At 37.9% G+C, this 21388-nt stretch overlaps 1 protein-coding gene across 2 annotated transcripts in view; it reads left to right on the top strand.

The window, feature by feature from the left end:
• The window catches only part of PPARG (peroxisome proliferator activated receptor gamma), a 66718-nt gene extending 46720 nt beyond the window's left edge, over window positions 1–19998 (top strand). For both annotated transcript variants that reach the window (XM_063291838.1, XM_063291837.1), the window contains exons 5-7: window positions 6376–6575; window positions 10202–10652; window positions 19262–19998. In XM_063291838.1, the coding sequence (XP_063147908.1) occupies window positions 6376–6575; window positions 10202–10652; window positions 19262–19509 (899 nt within the window). In that variant the 3' untranslated portion in view covers window positions 19510–19998. The remainder of the gene's footprint in view (window positions 1–6375; window positions 6576–10201; window positions 10653–19261) is intronic.
• The last annotated feature ends 1390 nt before the right edge of the window (window positions 19999–21388 follow it).

Below are 21388 nucleotides of genomic sequence, written 5' to 3'. Positions count from 1 at the left end.
AATGAAGAAACATGTTCACCCAGCAGAACAGCTGGAAGAGATCTGCAGTTATCAGCAAGATGTTAGCTGGTATTTTGTTTGCTGTGTCTGTTGTACACAATGGTTATCTATCTTTGTATTCCCATTAACTACTGCTGTTAGTTTTCCCTAAATTATTTTCCATTCTCCTGTATCACACTATGCATCTTAGTATCCTAGCCATACTTTAAAAAGAAATCACGTCGTTCTGGTGTCACTGTAATATTTGGAATATAACTATCAAAAATATATGAAGTGATCATGTATCCCATTTGGATACAAAATAAAACTTCATAACAATATTGTCCAATACTGTAATATATTTCTCGACTGTTGGGAGCTTATTTTCTCCTAGGTCAGCCCTGAGCACTTATTTCTTTCTATTCTTTCAGAAAAATAAGGTCCACAATAAAATTAAATATCCTATTGAGGCATAGGCTTTATCTAAATTATTCCAAGCATCATCTTGGTAAATGTGTGGCTTGCTTATTCTACTTCCCTGCCCCTTTTACTTCCTCTTTCATTGCTACATCTCATTATACATGTTAGCCTTGGCTTATTTGGTTATTTGCATACCATTTTATTAATTGAGATTATATAATCATTGGCTTTTCTGCCTACATGTCTCAAGGCCCTTTTTGTTTCTGACTCATCTGTTGTTTTGCACCATATGCTAAGTAAATCATTCATTGTAATAACATTATCACTTCCAGCATCAGACTCGTCCTGCCTGCATGCCTGCCTGCCTGCCTGCCTGCCTGCCTTCCTTCCTTCCTTCCTTGATGGAACTTATTCCACTTCCACGTTAAGCCTGGGTCAATGTACTACATCCATTTTAACTAAGGTTACATGAAAAGGTTTCTCCTTCTATCTTTCATATGTATATTTATGAATGAAGTCCCTAGCTTTTGACTGAGTAAGATTTTTTCCCCAAGGAGCTGGCAGATAAAGAGATTAATGACATCTTTACACAACCACCAGCCCCATCTTTCATAGCCTTTTCTGCATTTTTGTATCACTGCATGAATATCCCAGATTGTTGGCCAATGCCTTTATCCGGCCAGCGAAAGAATGCAGAAAACAGTAAAAATGACTACTATTGTGAAGGAGAGGTGGCAGTCCTGCCTGAGTACCTTGGTTGCAGGAGGGAACGATGAGATCCATACTGTCAGAAGACAGGTCAAGACCGGAATTCTTGCCATTGGGAAACCATGCATCTTACAATTCCAGAGGAAATGCAACTAAATTAACTTCACAGCATTTCTGCTTGAACTGGAGCTAACAGCTATTTGGCTCAGCTTCCCAACACCCACTTAAGTCCTGAAGTTCCATGGGGCTTATGGTTGGTGCCATTCTCAGAGGAAGAAAGTTACAGGCTAATAATATTCAGTCTGAGGAAAGAAAGAACATCTGACGGCTTTATACTAATTGGTAGCATCAGAAAAGCCAAATGAGGACAATGTTGTTTCATGTATCCTCATTGATAGTGCAACAAGCCAGATCTGGTTTACTCCAAAGCATTGTGATATTAGTACATTCATTAAATGATTCCAGTCAGTAGGGAGAGAAGAGAAGGGGCTGCCAAAAAACCCCCAATCCAATAGCATGCAGGAATAGCATGGCTGTAAATTGCCACAAAAGACTGGACAGCTACATTTCCTTTTTTTTTTCCAGATAACTTTTTATGTTCCCCAAAGTCAACTTTTATACTTGCAATTCTTAATAAGCAAAAATTCAGTAAAAAAAACTGTTTCTATTTCCTTCTTGCTCATATTTCTAACATATTCAATGGTCTATTTGCCAGAAAAAAATAATTTCTTCCTGAGATATAAAATCTTGCCTAGTTCTGGGCTGCACATCTCCCCTTCTGTTTCCCTAAAGGAGGACCCATTGACTTTTAAAAGAATGTATTTGAGTGTAGCATATAGTTTGGCCCTGACACAGTTTGAAAGGCTGAGCATGATAGATTTAGGAGATGAATGTTTTGTATGGGACAATGTAAAAGGCAATTTAATTTCATGCTATAAATCTATGAGAAAATAGTTAACATTATAGTTCTTGGGAGAATGAATTTAATGAAGATTCTGTTCTCTCTCCTGGCAAAGCCAAGCAAAAACAGGAATAGAATGTCATAACAGAGACTTATGTAATTCAAAAACTAAAGAATTACAAACATTACTGGGAAAATATCTTCTCTGTGGTTTTTATTTTCTCAGTATAAAATTCAGTTTCCTGACGCCAGAAGAAAATTTTAGCTTGTTTTTTATTACCAACAAATAATTGTTATGAGAAGTATTTTCTCAAATCTAATGTTATTTTAAAGGCAAAAATATTGCTGTGAAAATATTTTTGTTGAACCTCATATGGACACACACACTGTTAGTTAAGCCTATCCTGAGCAGTATGTGTTATCTATTATGGTAGAATAACGATAATCTGTACGGGATTTCTCGGGACAGAGCTAGAAAGACATGGGGCTCTAATATACAACTATATCCAGTGACTTGCGGTTTTTGAGGTATCAGATTCCACACCATGAAAGATAAAGGTTCCATTTTCAATAATTCTGTGGATTAAGTTAATGTAGCCTCGCCTAATCTTGTTTCTTTCAGATGTATTGGATTTCATTTCCAATTAATCTCCAACCAAGATAGCTAAAGGCAGTTGAAGTGAAACTGGAGAAGACTAATATCAAACACTGCCAGGAACAATAGTCTAAGAGCTCTAATAGTATTTGTATTAGAATTTATAAGAAAGAAAGTTACAGCTATAATGCAGGAATTCAAGCAAGTGCCCTACTTTAGATAAGATACTTACAGTATATATAGGCAATTCAGCAGCAAAACTCTTGTCTGTTTCCTCCTGCTTTGTTGATGTAGGAAAGAAAGATGAAGATCTTTTGTGAAGATGGGACAGTTGGCATTTACTGTGTTGATAACTCTCAGCCCTTTTGTCAATGTGAGAAGTAGTTCTCACAAAGACATTTATTTAGCAGAAGATAGTTATCAAAGCTGAAGGATCAGACTGCCTCCCAGTAAAACAGTTCAAGGCCTTCTGAAATTGCATAAGATTGAGACTACTGCTTACAGAAAAATAGAATATCTTATTTTAAAAATAAATATTTTTATAGTCATTTTAGAGAAAGTATAGGCCATTTTCAGTAACATCATGGCCAATCTGCTCATATTTAAGTACGCATGCATACACATACAGCCAGGGCCGCAACGGGGCAACAAGCAGGGCGTGTGCCCTGGGCGCCGTGCTGGGGGGGCACCAAAATGAGTGCTGGGGGGGGCACCAAAATGGGTGCGGAATCCATGTTTGCCCCGGGTGACACAGACCCTGGTTTCGGGCCTGCACACAGCAGCAGCATCTGCTTAAGGGGATTGTACCTGCTTGGGGCCTTAGCAAAGTGGCATCCCCTCAAGCAAAGTGACAGGCTGAAATAGAGTACAGTATGGGTGAGCAAGGTGCAAAGGCAAATAACGTATGGCTACCTTCCTCCATTGCTCCACCCTTGTGTTCTCCTCAGAGTTTTGGAAGAGGCAAGGACCCCCATTGGCTAAGATACCTCTGTATTAGCTACTGAATAGATTGGCTTGACAGGATGTTTGAGGAAGATGTTCTACCCATTAGCGAATGCAGCTTCTTATTAGCCAAAGGTCATATTGGCCAAAAGTTATTCTGCTAAGCAGGATTTTACTCAGTGATGACTTTTGCATCCAGTATATTTCTTTCAGATATATATTTAGTTCAGGTATTGTGGGTATTCTATATTGGATGCATAATTTTTTTTATCTCATTTAGCAAGAATCCACCTGTAATATTAGTCTAGGTCTGTGGGTGAGTTCCAAACCTAGCGTTGCATTGGACCACCAAACTCCTTAAACTGGCCCTACACAACAACCTGTTTTACACATTAAAAGGAAAAATCTACAGTTTGGATTTTTGCAAAGTTCCATCAGCTGTTTTAGGCAATTCCTTTTCCAATTTATATACTTGCTGCCTACAAATGCAGAAGAAAATCACATGTTCTGGAGGTATAGATTTTGCTGACCTCCAGAATTTATGGTTTATAGCACTAATCTAGGAAATTCTCAGACTGTTAAAGGTACTGTGTGCTTTGCTGTGAGTTTATTGTAGGTAAATATGGCAGTGAAACGTATTAAGGGCTATAAAGTTGGCATCCATGGAAACATGCTGTACAAATGAAGATTATAAATAATACTGTCTCCCTCCATAGGAAGCAGAGAACTCTTCGATCTTGCAAGGAATAATCCATTTGATCCAAATTCATACATCCTAATTGATACATTCATGCATCCTAATTCATAAATATCTCTCAACTGGATGAATTGCTTCCCCAATATTACATGCATTTTTTAAACTAGACAGTTTAGACCTGTTGCCCCAGCCCCTAAATATATGGATCAGATGTTGTCAGAATTATTTTCACTACAAAATGTATGCATGTATGGATTCTCTACACAAAGAATCACCATGGAAGGTGATGATTCATTCATTCTCTGAAGAACTTGTTGTTATTAGATTTTTATCCTGCCTTTTTTATATATAACTCAAGGCAGCAAACATACCAAATACTCTTGCCTCCTATGTTCTCCACAACAACAACCCTGTGAGGTGAGTTGGGCTGAGAGAGAGTGGCCCAAGGTCACCCAGTCTTAGGCTTTCATGCCTAAGGTGGGACTAGAACTCTCAGTCTCCTGGTTTCTAGGCCAGCACCTTCACCACTACACCAGACTGGCTCTCATGTTAGTATGCAGTAATGTGTACTAAGTTTGTCATTGTCTTCCTCTTTAGGATAAATATCCTCTTTGCTCTTCCAGCACAGTTTCCATCTTTTTCTATTCTTGAGCCTATCTACCACTTTTCCTTCTTTGTCATCTTTGTTGTTTTTCCCCACTGCATACATAGTAGGTGCATACACTTGTATAACATTGGTGTTTACTGGACTATTCTGATAAATAAGATGGTACCATTTATTGGGTTAGAGCTAAGCATATACTTACCACTGTCCATTTTGAATACCATTTTTACCTCATTCCTTTGTATGGATTCATGCCTTGAATAATATATCTCGTAATCATCTGATTTAAAGTAGCTGATTCTACTCCACTTAAGATCACATATTCCTGAAACGTCCAATTTAGTATACTTATTTGTGCTTCGACAATTTCAAGCTCTCCTTCTTTCGTGCTTCTCACATTCGATGTTCCAATTCTAAGTGTCCGTGTAAAATTAGGAATTCCTTTTTCAGTATTGACATTATCAATGGCTAGACCAGAGTAAATTATTTGCCCCTTCAAATTATTTATGCCTTCAGTATAGAAAACAAAAATAGCCCTGTAGGTAAAACATAGGTTTGTGGTTTTTATCCCTATTAGCCAAAGCTCTGAACAAACACACACACACACACACACACACACACAATACCTAAAGCAATTCCCCCAATAGAAGAAGATCAGCTTATGTAGGTACTTGCTTTATTCAGATGCAGAGTCTTTATACAACATGGGAGGTAGTAGGATTTGTGGAAAACCATTTTTCTCAAAGACAAAAAAGGAGATGATTTAACAATGATTTGTCACTAGCGATGGTAACACACAGATGACCAAACACATGTACTGCTTTTCCACAGAGAGGAAACATTATATTGCAGTTAGAATCCAAAACAAACATACCTAAGCAATTGTTCATGGTTTCTATTGAAAAAAATAGTAGATAGGGATATTTCTAGGAAAGTAACTAAATTTACACTTTATACTTCTGCTCTCTATGGATATGCTATTTTTCTTTCTCCTCTGAAAATGGGTGAAGAAATCTGAAATGAGATAGGATATTTTAACTCTGCTTTGTAGCAAGATATATTGGAGAATATAATATGGGGGGTTCTGTCTCATAGCATAGGGCTATATTGGAATGTCAGAAAATGATGCTTCTGATGTAAAAATATTTTTTATTTTATTTATTCATTTATTCCTCATATTTATATTACATTTTGGGTCACATGGGCCATGCCACTGTAAGGAGCTGGGCGTCAGTGGTCTGGTCTCCATCCAAATGCCACCAAGTCCTCTTGAATTAGCCAAACGTTCACAAACAAGCCAACCAAACAAGCAGTCTAGAACCACCAAACTAGGATGCCCTCACTGCCTCTTCACTTTATGAGCTGAATATGAGCTATTTTTTCCCATTCTTTTCACTGCCCTTTCCCCACAAAATAAATCTATCCTGTAAAGTTGTAAAGAAAAAAAAAGGAAAAAGGGAAAAAATGCAATTACAACAGAATGGGGATCAGTTAGGTGCAGTTTGCTACTGTTGCCTTTTTCCTTTCAGCTATTAGGTTTGGGCGAATGCCGCAAGCTGAGAAGGAGAAACTGTTGGCAGAGATTTCCAGTGACATCGACCAGCTGAACCCTGAGTCCGCCGATCTGCGAGCCCTGGCCAAGCTGCTGTATGATTCATACATAAAGTCTTTCCCCCTGACCAAAGCCAAGGCAAGGGCAATCTTGACAGGAAAGACAACAGACCAGTCAGTAAGTTCCATCTAGTTGCTGTTTTCTTCTTTGGGCAAAGGGTTTATCCTTCTAACGGAGCTGTATCTTTAAAAAAAAATGTATTTGGTACCTAACATATTTCAAACCAAAGCCGAAACACAGGAAATGGTTTAGATAGAATAAGTAAACATTATTTGAAAAAAAATCTAATAAAATATTTGAAACCCATACAAGTATGTGAAGGTCAACACAACTTTTCTGGACTTGTCTTCCTTTACGGTCACCCCTTGTTCCATAGGTTATCTCCTACATTATCCAGCGGAGCTATCTCTTAAAGCAGCCTTTCTCAGCCATGTTGGGCTATGGTTTGATCCCTTTCTTGGCATTAGACTGGACATTTTTTATTCCCTGCTATAAAGGGTAATTCAAGGACTTGTCACATCCTTTTGCTAGGGCTTCTCAACCTTGACAACAGATGTGTGGATTTCAACTCCCAGAATTCCCCAACCAGCATGCTTGCTGCAGAATTCTGGGAGTTGAAATCCACACCTCTTAAAGTTGTCACGGTTGAGAAACCCTGTGTTACAAGAATAGCAAATTCACATCTTCATTGTTTAAAAACTAACCCACCTAGTCCCAATGATCTGTTAATTTTCAGTTGTCAGTGAATTTGTAGAGTTCAGTACTTTTTTCCAACATTTACATTACTTCCTTAGACTCTACCTGTTTAACTTAATTTTATTAGTTACATGCTCATGAAAATCCTTGTTTACATCCTTTATTGCCTGCTTGCATTAGATCTGAGCAAGTTTATTTTTCTTTTTATTCTCATTTGGGTAAGATTCCCTTGATCAGAAGGAACTCTTGTACTTCCTTGATGCTATGTGATGACCTTGCAGGTGGCCTCTTTTACTTAATGGTATGTTTTTTGACTTGTGATATAGATACTAGTTCCACAGGGCAGGGGCTGCTATAGAAAAATCAAGCTTCCTTGGTACCACTAAATGGCAACACTTAAGGGATGGGCGCTGGAGCGTTTCTTTAAAAAACAGACTTTACGCATGGGCAAAAATCATCTGCCATTTTGCACATAAGTACAGTAGACACATAAACACACACACACAAGCCCTGAAAGCCCTCCTTCAAACAGCACCACATATCCAAATCTGCTGATATGAAATACCCTTTACTAAGGTCTTGTCTGTAATTACCATGGTGGATGTGTGAAACTATGGGTTGTGGAACTGCTGATATGAAGGATGTATGAAATGGGAGAAACAAGGATGAAAGAGGGCTCTTCAAAAGTAGAACACAGTTTACTGATTGCCTTTCCATTTGTAATCCTGTATAAACAATAATCAGATATTTTTGATGGTTGCATACAAAAGATCATAGTTTGATGTACATTAAATAACATTTTAAAATATGTGAGTTCAAGGTAAGCATTATAATAGGCAGCAATTCTCTACTTATTCCCTGAATAAAGAAAATCTGAGACTGGAAATGCTTTGAAACTGGCTTACCCACCATAACTCTGATGTGCTGAGAATTACGCCTAAACTGGTACTTTTGTGTGCACTCTTGTGATGTCATTCACCTCTCCACACTTAAATTCCATCAGGATAGAGTTACCAGGATAAAACTAGAAATGAAAACCCCATGTAAAATTCTTCAGCTTTCTTGGCCTTACATTTAAAGATTACCAGAATCAGAATAAATGTGCTCATTCAGTAAATAATGTGTAAAACAATTTTATTACGTGTTCTGTGATGAACTTTGGGCTCCAAAACATCAACATGTTTACTATGGACACAGTTTTCAACTATGTTCCTTCTCAGAATTGTGGGTAGGCACACCTTCATCATGTGTAAATGATTGGTAATGCTTAAATAGTTTGTACAGTTTAAAATAATTATGTAACCAAAGTTTTTCTGAAACATATAGCACTCACTGGCCATTGCAAAATACTCTGTTAGTGACAGGGAATCCATTCTGGCTTCTCCAGCTTCCACCATTTGGTATATTCTGCAACACTAGGATTATAATATTACAGTGATGGATCTCCCTAGCCCAAGCATTTCATTGCAAAGCCAGAATAGCTGTGAATTAAATCATTAATGGAATAATAATAATAATAATAATAATAATAATAATAATAATAATATCCCTTCTTTATTTTGCTTAACTCAATGTGGAATACATAATCTCCTCCTATTTTCCCCCCACAACAAGTCAGTGAGGTAGGTTGGGCTGACAGACTGGCCCATCGTCACCAACTGGCTTTCATGCCTAAGGGAGGACTAGAATTCAAGGTGTCCTGGTTTCTAGTCCAGCATCTTAACCACTAGACCAAACTGGCTCTTTTCTTGAGTCTTGTGTAATATATTGTCCCACATTTATTCTGTAACTATACCATAAGTAGACCGAGCCTCTTATATTTAAGTAGACCTCTAACCTTTGTATTAAAGTAATACAAAGAGAATAGTGAATAGAAATAATTCCAGTTACCTGCTGGAAGAACATCATTAATTGCCATTTATAATCAAGAATAATTGGCAGAAGCAAGTACTAAGTTGACTCCTTGAATTGTATCATGGGGTACCTTTTTTCTAAGATTTGTGCAGGACAGCAGATTTGAATTTTGACAATCTTCCTATCCTCTGTAGCAACCCATCCATACCCTTTTGGGGAGCTCCCCAACCTTGCCATTTTTAAGGGGGTTGCAATGGGCAAGGACGAAAAGTAGAAGTCAGATCCTCTGCCTTCCACACTATATAATACTTTCCACTTCTGACATTCCCTTGATTTTAAAAACAGTTACTTCAAAGTCCAGTTGATGCAAATAATGCCCCAGTACCTTCCACTTTTCAACCATGTAGCTGCATTGTTCATTGTGATGACTTTAAAACATATTCTGAGTAAACACACACTCCTTATGAAGTGATCATGATGATCTTGTGAAGGAACATTCTGGAACAAAATATATATCTCCTGGCACAATGGTTTAGCTGTTTTTATGTATAAAGGATCAGTGACTAATTGTAAATATTATTGATTTAGGAATAAATTCCATGAAATAAATGGATTGGCTGCATAATCCTATTATCTTCTGCACTTTATATGGGAGCAGTGGCTTATCTTCCATGTTGCTTCATGACAGTTTTATGTTGCAGCCCTGGCATTAAGAACATTCAGTAAATGTGTGTGGGGGGAAAGCAGCTGAAAAAATTCCCAATCCCATGCTATACGTTTTCCATGAGTTTTAATGCCCTTTTCAAATCTTTGGTAGGGAAATTCAGAAAGCTGTAAAAGTACAGTTTAGGCTCAGTGGTATAATGTTGGAGCCTAATTTTAACGTGCAATATTATGTTGGTAAAGTAAGTTTCCAAAATGGTAGAGTAGATATGTTACTGGTTTTTAAATGTTGTCTGCTTCTTAGCAGTTTACCTTGAGGGAAAACATAGGTCTTTCTTTACCAAAACAAAAGGGTTTTCTTCCAAATACATCCTTGAAAGCCAGGAGAGCTATTGTAGCCAGAGTCCTTTTACATTCATAGACTTAAATCAGCCTTCTCCAACCTGTTTTTCAGATAGTTTGGGACCGCAACTCTCACTGTGTTTTGTGTAGCAAAAACCCTGATCATCAACGTTATCTGTCTTTTTTAGCCATTTGTCATTTATGACATGAATTCCTTAATGATGGGAGAAGACCAGATCAAGTGTAAACATTTGACCCCCATGCAAGAGCAAAACAAAGAGGTGGCCATACGTATCTTCCAGCGCTGCCAGTTTCGCTCAGTGGAAGCTGTTCAAGAAATCACTGAATTTGCCAAAAGCATTCCAGGTTTTGTGAGTTTAGACCTGAATGACCAAGTAACTCTCCTGAAATATGGAGTGCATGAGATCATCTATACACTCCTAGCCTCCATGATGAATAAAGATGGTGTTCTCATATCCAATGGACAAGGATTCATGACTCGGGAGTTCCTAAAGAGTCTACGGAAACCTTTCTGTGACTTTATGGAGCCAAAGTTTGAGTTTGCTGTCAAATTCAATGCACTGGAATTAGACGACAGTGACCTGGCAATATTTATAGCTGTCATTATTCTCAGTGGAGGTAAGTGTGAGAAAGTTACATAGTTCTCCTTGATTTGCAAAGGACCTTAAGCCGGGGTACATGACTTGTGAGCCCCAAAACAACCCACACTTAGCACACCAGCCTTGTAGTATGTTCTTCAAGATACTGTACCTTCCCAGTGAGAACATTAAAATAGGGAGCTTGACTGAATCCCTGGCATACAGTTGTAAATGGTTCCTGAGCTGCTTTCAGCTGAATTGTAAATGGGGCGGTCCTGATTCAAAAACTGTAATACTGAAATATGGGTAGGCTCTTGTCTCCTAAGGCCCAGCTTATATATGAGTGTGTGATGATCCTGACAGGACAAACATTCTTGAGGCAGTCTTTCTCATCCTACTGTATGCATACGGTTTGGAAGAAAAATACAAATGAAATTCAAAATTGCCCTTCATGAAAGATTTTAAATATCCTCCAGAAAGTATATGGTGGATTTGCTGTCAGGAGTCCTAGGAGTTCTCAAAGTCTCAACTTTTGGCTCTGTGTGCAACTGTTCCACATCTGGTGTCTGCACATTACAGCATCTGATTAGCCAGTTGTCACTTCGGGCTCTGGACTGACTCCACTCATGCTGGTCATTGGATCCCCTTGGAGAGGAAGATACAAGATCTTCTGGAGCCCTGGTTTGTTTCTGTACCCTTTGATTGACCTTTAATCTGAACTCCTGCTTGCATTTCAGTTCTGGTTTGTCCTTCAGTTCTTGTTTTTTGGTCCTGGCAGATTGGTTTTGTCCCTTCTCTCCTGATTTCCTTCAGACTGCTGTCTCTGGGCAGCTCTGACAATTCGACCACAAAACTAAGGCCAGGAAAGCTACCTTAATACCAGGACAAGCTATGGAACCCAATATTGTTGGTTCTGAAAAAATAGCTGTTTGCCACAGTCTGCAACAGGAGTCGTGAGACTGAGCCTGGGGCCATCTGTATGCAAACAAGTGCCAACTGGATCTATGTGTTTATTTGTGATCCTTTGCATACCCAGTGTGACCTTCCTGAGCTGAGTTGCTGCTGCTTGTCACCATATGCATTGCTATGTTCTCTTTATTCAGAACCAGAAACCACCCCCACCCCTGCTGTATAATTCTACCTCTCTGGCTGCCTCTTTCTCTCAACCGCATTTGGCGTTTTGCATGATTCAACAAGTGTCAGGATTAAAGGAGCTTAATTATTATTTGGCACTTTTCACTTGGAACTGCAGCATTAAGACATGTTGTTAGTTAACTAAAATCTCATTTAGCAAGAATATACACTGTGAGAATGCCTTTACTGGAGAAAGAGTTTGGGATAAGTGGACTCCTGAGTGTCTCTGAGTAAAGGCAAGCAAGAAACCTAGTGTATTTTTTGCAGATTTTATCAAGCCGAAAATGACCTTTTAAGACTTATCAGTTGAGAGACTTAGGAAATTTTCCCAGGTATACAGTTCTCCCAAGTTTACAGATGAGACACTAGCTACTAAGCTCCCCTATTCCTAACTGGAAATCTGAAATATTTGACTGCAAAATGTACAACTTCAGGGTTGTTTTGTACTCTGTTCTATCAAATGACATGATGTCAATAATTTAAAACACTGGCTCCCAGGTATATAATGACCAACCCAAATTCCTTTTGAATATTCTGAGCCTGATTTATAAACCAGTATCCTTGTTAATTTGGCAATAATAGTTAGCAATGAGTAATAGGAAAAAAATTACTAAATGGTTTATTTAACCTTTAAAATCCAGGTAATTCTTCTCTACAAAATTATATTTAAATATCAGAGTTAATACTTTGGGGGAGAACCTGTTATTTCAAAACATTAATATTCTAAGGATTACCTTCCTTTTTTCATTTACTTAATTAATTTTTATTTCATCCTAATCATTAGATATACCATGTCAGCAGATGACAAAATTTCTCCCCCTTCGATTAATAACCATTGCACTGAAATATCAAATGTTTATTGCAAAACGCTAAGAATAGAAGAATAAAACAGGAAAGAGAATGGAAGTTATATTGGAAAATCCTAAATAACTTATCCTTGTAACTAGATTATATGGAATTCACTCTGGGTTTTTTGAAATGCATGCAGTGGGAAAGACAGGGTGGGCTCTGTGTGTGACCAGCAGGGTGGAGGGCTCACCCTCAGCCACTACTCACCTGTCTCTCTGCCAGAGATACATTGGGAATTTTTCTTTCAGGCCTCAGGCCTGATCCTGCTCATTTTCAAACTTGTATTTTCTTTTGAGAGCTTCTTCCAACACACCAAATCTGGTCCCATTTTGTTCAGTTCTCAGAGCATTATAGTGCTGATGGACAAAGTCCTGAGCTCTTTTACATATTTTCTTTCCAACATTCCATTAGATTGGAAAAAATAAAAAGCTGTATTATTTCAAGAAAGATTAAAAAACCATGAGTCACTGCTCCAAATAAGACAGGAGTGCTCAGATTTTGCAGTTGCATGAACCACTAAAATTCCGTCTCTTCCTTCACCTTGATATCACAAATTCAAGAATCTACTCTAAATGATATAATTTAACTAAAATTAACTTGAAAGCCTTGAGAAGTTCAGTGTCTTAGAATGCAAGATTGTCGGGGGAAAAAACTTCCATCTCAAGAATTTGCTTTGAATTGAGTGGTACTTCTTAATAATAAAAAGTTAAAAAATGTGCTCCTAGTTACTTTATTCAAAACACTTAAGACATAAAGAAAAAAAAACATGGTATGGATGGTTCAAATATGAATACTTTTTAAATGTTTTTATCTTATTTTAACAGTTACTTAGAAATGCAACCAAGAAGAAAGGAGAGGAGAGGAGAGGGGAGGGGAGATTAAAAAATAAAAGATTTATGGACTATATAAAATTGAGTAAGAATTTTCAAAGTAACATTACATTAGTAGTACAATTAAAGATAATATATCAATTTTATTATTAAAAGCAAATCAATAACAAATAATTAGCAAATGCAATCAATATGATAAAATCAATCAGAATAAAGATTAGGAGTTTCTAAATTAAGAAAGTCTATCCTTTTTATAACAAAAGAAGAGAATTTTTATTCTTACCTAACTGCAACCCACCCTCCTTTTAATATTGCTGATGTGGTACACAGATAATTAAAACAGTTTTAAAGGCTGCACTAGTTAAGAGGCATCAGCTGCATTTATAAACTTAATGGCTACCCACTTCTGCTTCGAACTGGATTGATATAACCCAATTTTGTGTCCAGAGACTGACTTAATGTGTGTGTGTGTGTTGTTGTTTATTCGTTTAGTCGCTTCCGACTCTTCATGACTTCATGGACCAGCCCATGCCAGAGCTTCCTGTCGGTCGTCAACACCCCCAGCTCCCCCAGGGACGAGTCCGTCGCCTCTAGAATATCATCCATCCACCTTGCCCTTGGTCGGCCCCTCTTCCTTTTGCCCTCCACTCTCCCTAGCATCAGCATCTTCTCCAGGGTGTCCTGTCTTCTCATTACATGGCCAAAGTATTTCAGTTTTGCCTTTAATATCATTCCCTCAAGTGAGCAGTCTGGCTTGATTTCCTGGAGTATGGACTGGTTTGATCTTCTTGCAGTCCAGGGCACTCTCAGAATTTTGTGTGTGTGTGTGCAGTTAAAAAAAAAACTCTCTGTGTGTGCAGTTAAAAAAAACAAGGGAAAATTCTCCATAATCCACAGTTGTACACTCTGAGTTCTGCTAAAAAGGAATCAATAGAAGTTAAATTCTTCATTAGGTGCTTAAATTCTCATATTGTCAATGCAATTAGAGCTAAGGTATAAATGCATATTCTTCTCCATTCTTCTGTCTGCCTAGAAAACCCAGAGTGAGGCCCTACCAGGACATTAGCTTTGCCTGGACGTGCAAAGTCCAATCCTTGTCAGAGATGTTCCAAGCTTTTCTTGTTCCCTGTGAGCTTTTGGTGTAGCTGTAACTTGTGGGACAATTTACCAACTTTTTTGCAAACTGGACTGAACCAGCTAGTTGACTTTTCTGGCAAGGCCTCATTTATTGCCTGTAAGATTCTTGCAGGATCACATGAGAGATTTTCCTGAAATATTTGGAGTCTTTTTGCATTGATTGATTGATTGATTACATGCTATCAAGTTGTTGTCTACTCTTAGTAGCCACATAGATGGATTTTCTCCATAATGATCTGCCCCTCCATAATGATCCTTCAGCAATTCCAACAGCGCCCCCATCACCACTGTAACTGAGTCTATCCACCTTGGTGCTGGTCATCTTCTTTCCTTCCACCTTTCCCAGCCTTATCCAGAGAGCTAGGTCTTCGCATAATGTGTCAAAAGCAGAGTAATTTGAGCCTGGTCATTTGTACCTTGAGTGTGAACTCTGCATTGTTTTGTTTGATCATCCATCAGTTTGTTTTCTTGGATGTCCATGGTGTTCTCAGGAGTCTTCCCCAACACTAAAGTTCAAAAGTATCAATACTCTTCGGGTCTTGCTTATTCAACGTCCACTTTTTGTATAAATACTTAATATTTACAACAGTATCTTCAGCGAATTTGGAAACAAATTTATAATCAGGCCAATTGTAAACAGAGTTTTCAAAGAGATTTAATATGTATTTGCCTACAGAATGTCCCGAAACGAAGCCCCCACAAGATGGACAATACATTCTGCTGTCTTACCTGTCTTCTCAATCATCTTCAGGGGCAGTCCCATATATAGCACATTCAGTATATTACATATCCCCAATAATTTTGCCTGAAGTTGTGCATATTAAAGTTTTCAAGTAATAATTGCACGATGCCTTGAATAATGTAAAATATTGACAAACGTACAATCTGGGAATAAGTGATTTTGAAGACTATAGTTTTAAGTAGTAGTTTTCTTCACTACCATGTGTTTGATCCAGATTTTATTCTGCTACCAGAAGTCTGCCCCAAATGCTCCTGCCATGTGAGGAAAGAGGTATGAGATAATCCTTGCTAATTTCATTTCACTGAAGCTTCATCACAACCTTCCCTCAGAAGAGATTGCTTCCTCTTTCCACTGGAGGATTCTCACACTAGATCTCCTGTAGAAAAGAGCCATCTGCTACAGACTTCTATTGGATCCAATCTAGTTAAAAATAGTTCTTTTAAGGGCTTGAACTGTTTTATCAGCATACAAATTTCTGCTTACAAATTGAAAAAGACAAACTCTCCCTAAAAAAGACAAACCAGCCAACAATTTTGAGATATTTTCCACCTTTTAAGAAATTATTTTTTTGGTAACTTTAAGGTATGTGCAGCCAATGCTACTTTCTTTGGATTTAAAACCTGATTTGTGCTGTACTCATTAAAATCAAGCACGCAACTGCTGAGTCACATTGACATTATGATAAGCGTTCCCAGCCAAATGCCTATTCTTGTTCTAAATGAGTTTCAGTAGCAATTGCTCTTAAGAGATAAGGAATACATAGGAATTTTGCAAGTGTACATAGAACATAAAATCATTGTTACGAATGTTTCCTAAGTGAATGATTAACAGAAAGTATGGTTCTCTTTGAGAACAATATGAAAGAGACTTCCACCCTGGGTAAAAGCCCATCTCTAAATATCGTCATCTACTTTGGGAACATTGTTTCAGCTTTACATTTTACATAATTGTCAATCTTTTAAAAATAACTTTGATATAATTGATATTATAATGCCAGTATTCATAATGTTCATCTGTAGTTAACTGTTTAAACTAAATGAACTATAGAAGTTCATCTTTTATCACTTCTGTCTAATGTTTCCTAAAATGAGAATCCCCAATATTTGGGAACATGGGCACATGTTGGCCCCCCATGTTAGGACTTTGTCCTAAAGTCTATTTGGAATCTACTGTATCTTTAAATGCATTGAAACGTCCTAGTGTAACTATTCAAATTCCAACTGTGCTTCGTGATTTCAGAAAAATAATGCTTGAGCATCATAATCTTGGCCTTAATTTGGAGGTACTTTCAGAGGGAGGACTTCTGGAGCTACTAGTCAGAAAGCATTATGTAGGTTTTCTGGCTTTCCCTCCTTATTGGGTTTATCTCGATGATCAGCCAGCCAGCAGGCAAAGCAGTGAGAAAATAGGTGAGAGCCTCAAATCAAAGAGGACATCTGGACCTCTGGATAAATCCAGGAAATAAAAACTCTGTCTGAAATTACCCCTTTCTTATTGTAGAAAGAACCTGTAGACTTCAGGCTGTGCTCCTGTACTTGCTTCGGATGCAAGGAAGTTACTTTTTAGATAAGATGAATAGTACTATGTTGTTAACATTAAAAAGTGACTCTTAGTGAAGCAAGCACGGGCTTTTCTAGGGTTTCAAAAACAGTAGAAACAGATGCTGCAGACTTTACATTTGCTTAACTTATATGTTTCTGCACAGTGAGTCACATCCAGATGTTTTAGGATATGCAGATCACCAAAATGCTGTTAAAATCTGTGTAATCTTCCCAAAGCCAGACCAGTAACATTTTTAAAAATATTAACAACTGTCACATCACTAAAATGTTTATGGACATGTATCCTCCATACATAGCAGACAGATCTAGAAATACTTTGAATAAATGACCTTGACTGTCACATGAGCAGACTTCTGTTTGTGCTACATCACATGAGCAGACTTCACCTTCCCTTTCTCTTCTCCTCCTTTTTCTGAAAAAAAAAATCTGTTGTGCTCTTCCAATCTTCTCAACCAAATTTGGAACTGGAAGGAGGAAAGAGGGGGAAGTCTATTCTGTCTGCAGAATCTATTTTGCTGGCAGAAAGACATCATAGGATATAACTCTTAAGATAATGTAAGTCCAGCTTTGTATACAGTATGACTATTCCTTTTGACACAGCTTTTCTATGTCCCCTTTTTCACACTTCAGGGTTATTCCTTCCTCATTTTATTTACAGTAGAATGTTGTTATTGCTTACTTTTTTCTGGTGACTAACATATTGATTGGATTTAGAATTCTGCAATGGTAACAATAATTTGGTGACTTCTGAGAAAAATAAAACATTCAAGAAAAATGGTTGTATGTTCTTGTTATGTACTGTAAATATATTTTGGGAGGCTACAAAATTTCCTATATGTTAAGTCTGGTTAGTCATTGTTACTTACAATGTAAAAAACCCAAGTTATGAAGGAACTATCCAGTTTGTATGGAATGCTGCCTCTTTTTTGCTGCCTAGAGTAAATAAGTCGTTCTGTGGTTTATGCAATCAGATTGTAAGTCCTTACAAGAACTAGTTCAGCCTACATGAACTCCTTTAAACAGACACAGCGCTGATTTCTTGCTTTCATCTGTTTTTGTTTTAACTTCCTTCACTTAATGCCCTATGATTTCTGTGACCTTGAATAAAATCATATTCCAGTGAAAAAAAAGAGAACTTAAACTGTGCAATGTAATTAAACAGCCTTACTTAAATAACTTAATAGCAGTCAGTTTGGGTCTCTGAAATTTGGATTGCAAGCTTAACTGATCAAGGGAATTACACTCCCAGGTTTAAGAACTGTTCTGTAAAGGCTGCAGGAATGGCCATTATGAGAAATCTGGTGTCTATAACCCAAACCTGGGAAAAGACATTGGGTATCAAAAGTATTTACATGACTCCGAAAATCATCGTTTGCCAATGTTAATCTTCCTTTTATTCTTTGATGATGCAGGAACTTAGTGATGTGCTTTCTTGTCATGTAGGGGTGTCATTTGCTCCTTTCCCTCAGTTTCCTCCTGTCCTGAGGCTGTAAACCAGCGATGCTGTGTGATTCCCCGTGAGCATTCTGAGAGGGGCTAATGGAAGTTTTCCTGCAGCCTGGCCGGAGGGCACTGGATTAGTGAAAGCTGTACAGTACAGCTTATCCAGACATCAGAGCCTGTACCCCATGCCCTCATCCACAGCAAGATGACACCCAGCTTGTCCGCTTACTTGAATGACTTAGCAATTGTTTTACTTATTAACTTTTGCCTTGCAGCATGAATCCAGTGGATTCTGGTTATTAAGATGTGGTTTCACATTGCCAAGTGAGTTTAAGAGATTATATATTAGCAAGAGAATCAGCAATAGTCACTTGCAGATATTGTGAAAATAGGAACATTGAGCACAATTATTAGCAACATTTGGCTGTATTTTCAGGCCTTTTGTTTATAGAATTATAGTGTTTCTCCATTTGTCCAAAAGGTCAACACAGAGACAGGAGTTCAGTTAAGCTGAAGTTGGATTTCAAGTTTTTTTTTTTTTTTGGTCTTTTCAGGGTGTATGGCTATAGAGCAGGGAGAAGTGAAGGAACTAATGCAAGAAATATCATAAAACTGCTGTGTTGGTTTAGGTGGAGAGTTAGCTGATTGAATGTTGTCAACAGCTTCATGCTAAACAAAAATCATAAATGGCAGGAAACAAAATATAATGAAACAGAGGTGCAGTTAAAATTGTGAGTGAAGGGAAAAATCATTCCTCTGAACATATCTGACCCTAAAAAGCAGACTTGTTGGGCAAGTCAAAACTTATGGTAATTCTAGTTCAGATGGTGCTTAAAGGTAGTTTCCACGATGTTGCGCTAGAGCTGCTGCAGACGCCTCTACAATTCAAATAAACCTATGGAGTGGTTGTGACTAAATAAATTTTAAAACAAATGGTTTTATTCCCTTCTAGATCGCCCTGGATTACTGAATGTGAAGCCTATTGAAGATATTCAAGACAGTTTGCTGCAATCATTAGAACTCCAGTTAAAGCTGAATCACCCAGAATCATCACAGCTGTTTGCAAAATTGTTGCAGAAAATGACAGACCTCAGACAGATTGTAACAGAACATGTGCAGCTGTTGCAAATTATAAAGAAGACGGAGACAGATATGAGCCTTCATCCACTCCTACAAGAAATTTACAAGGATCTGTATTAAGAGTCATCAGATTTCTAATGCATTAACATAAGTACGTTCACCAACTTGCACTATTTCTTTTAAGGGAAAATATTACATACCTAAGAAATTACTGTGAAAGAAAAGAGACAGAGCTTTACTATTATAGATCTATTTTATGCATATTGTTTATAAAGACACATTTACAATTTGCTTTTAATATTAAAATGTCTATATCATCAAAATGTTGGCAGTATTTTCCAGATTCTTTTTTCCTGTCTTCTTTGATAAAATAGCTCTGCTTTTTCAACCTGATTTAAAATAACACTGACATTGGAGCAAGAGTACAGTTCAGCTTCACAACAAACAAGAGTAATTTTCCCCTCAAGGGAAGTTTTCTGAATACTTACTGTAGTGATGAATCGACAATTATACAGGTCACTGCATTATTCTACAATGCTCAAATTATATATGTCTAACTTTTAAATAAGTGTTTTAGAAAGGTGCAAAAGGGTCCAAATGAAAAAACAATTAGCTTACAGGTTCTTCAAAATCTTCCTGACATTTAGCTGGGCTTGAAAGAGACTGCTAGAAGAATGATTATTTATGATTTACATGAATATTAAATAATATATGTACATTTCAAGGTGCTCAGGATACATAGTGCAAAGTAAGCTTTATGCTGTTTTATAGTTCATTTATGATGTACGCTTGTGTCAAGTGTAAGCTGCACAGCCTCTCGTTTTCCCTCTGCTGCCTCTAGTGGTAGTTTGGCGCAGAACCAGAAAATCAAATTTGCCCCTGAGATGTGAAACACTCCCTGTGTGTGGTGGTGGAAGCAGCAGGCAGCAGGCTCTTTTGATCTTGGCAAAGCTGGCAGTGAGATCCCTCATGTGATTGCCCTCAAGCAAGCCGAATGTTGCAAAGCAATAGGGCAGATTTTTTGACACTGCTGTTTGGATTAGTATTTACAAGGCAGCAAGTTGGAACAAGATAGCATTCATCAACTTCTGACTGGGAGAGAAAGGAAATTGTTTTTCACTGGAAACGTTTGGTGACTTTGGAAAGCCACCTGGTATCACTGTTCAGACAGATCATGCATCCAGCCTGCTTTTGGTAAAAAGCATTATCTTGGGAATTTGGGAGCTGAGCTAAAATTGAAATGTAGCATTACCCCCTCCTTCTCCCTAAGTAAATACGCTGCTAATGCTGAAGATTTAGAATGGTGTAAATGGTCTCAAAAGAACACCAATGCAGGCAAAGCACTGATCACCATGATCTGAATACTGTCGCTCAGGGAAATTGTCTGTAGTGAGAGAGAATTAAACCAGAGGTAAATAACAGGTGGTAGTCCAGATATTGCTGAACTACAGCTTCCAGTCTCCTGAGCCCATCTGGTCAATGGTGACGGATGCTAGGAGTTAGAGCTTAGCAACTCCTGACATGATGTAAGTTGCCTGTCCTTGCCATAAACTGTGAATAGATAAACAGTCTTACATCAGGTCTTTGATCCACAGTGGTTCTCCAAAACTGCTCTCACAATCCTCTAAGGAGAACAGTTGGAAACAACAAGGAAGCATCGTTACAGGTCATGGGAAGCACAGTTAGCTATCAGCAACCACATTTCTAAAGAGGGTTGAACTTGTCATTCTCTACCTTGAACACAATTGCGCTTCCCTCCAGTAGGAGATGGCTCTCCATTGGCTGCTCTTGGATTGGTACTGACAGGGATCAAACTTATAGTTTTATCACTTTAAACCTGTGGTTTGCTTCCTACACAATGGACAAAAGCACACCAGAGGATATGGAATAAACTCAGAACAGTAGGCAAGTCTGCATTGTGTGAATCAAACTAATATGGCTGCGTATCTAAAGCAACCCAAATGTGAACTGTATTTATTATCAAAACTGAAGAGGATAG

Source organism: Candoia aspera, chromosome 2 (genome assembly GCF_035149785.1).
Source record: "Candoia aspera isolate rCanAsp1 chromosome 2, rCanAsp1.hap2, whole genome shotgun sequence".
Classification (NCBI taxonomy): domain Eukaryota; kingdom Metazoa; phylum Chordata; class Lepidosauria; order Squamata; family Boidae; genus Candoia; species Candoia aspera.
The sequence above is the reverse complement of the archived record's forward strand: the minus strand, read 5'-3'. Positions and strand labels throughout refer to the sequence as shown.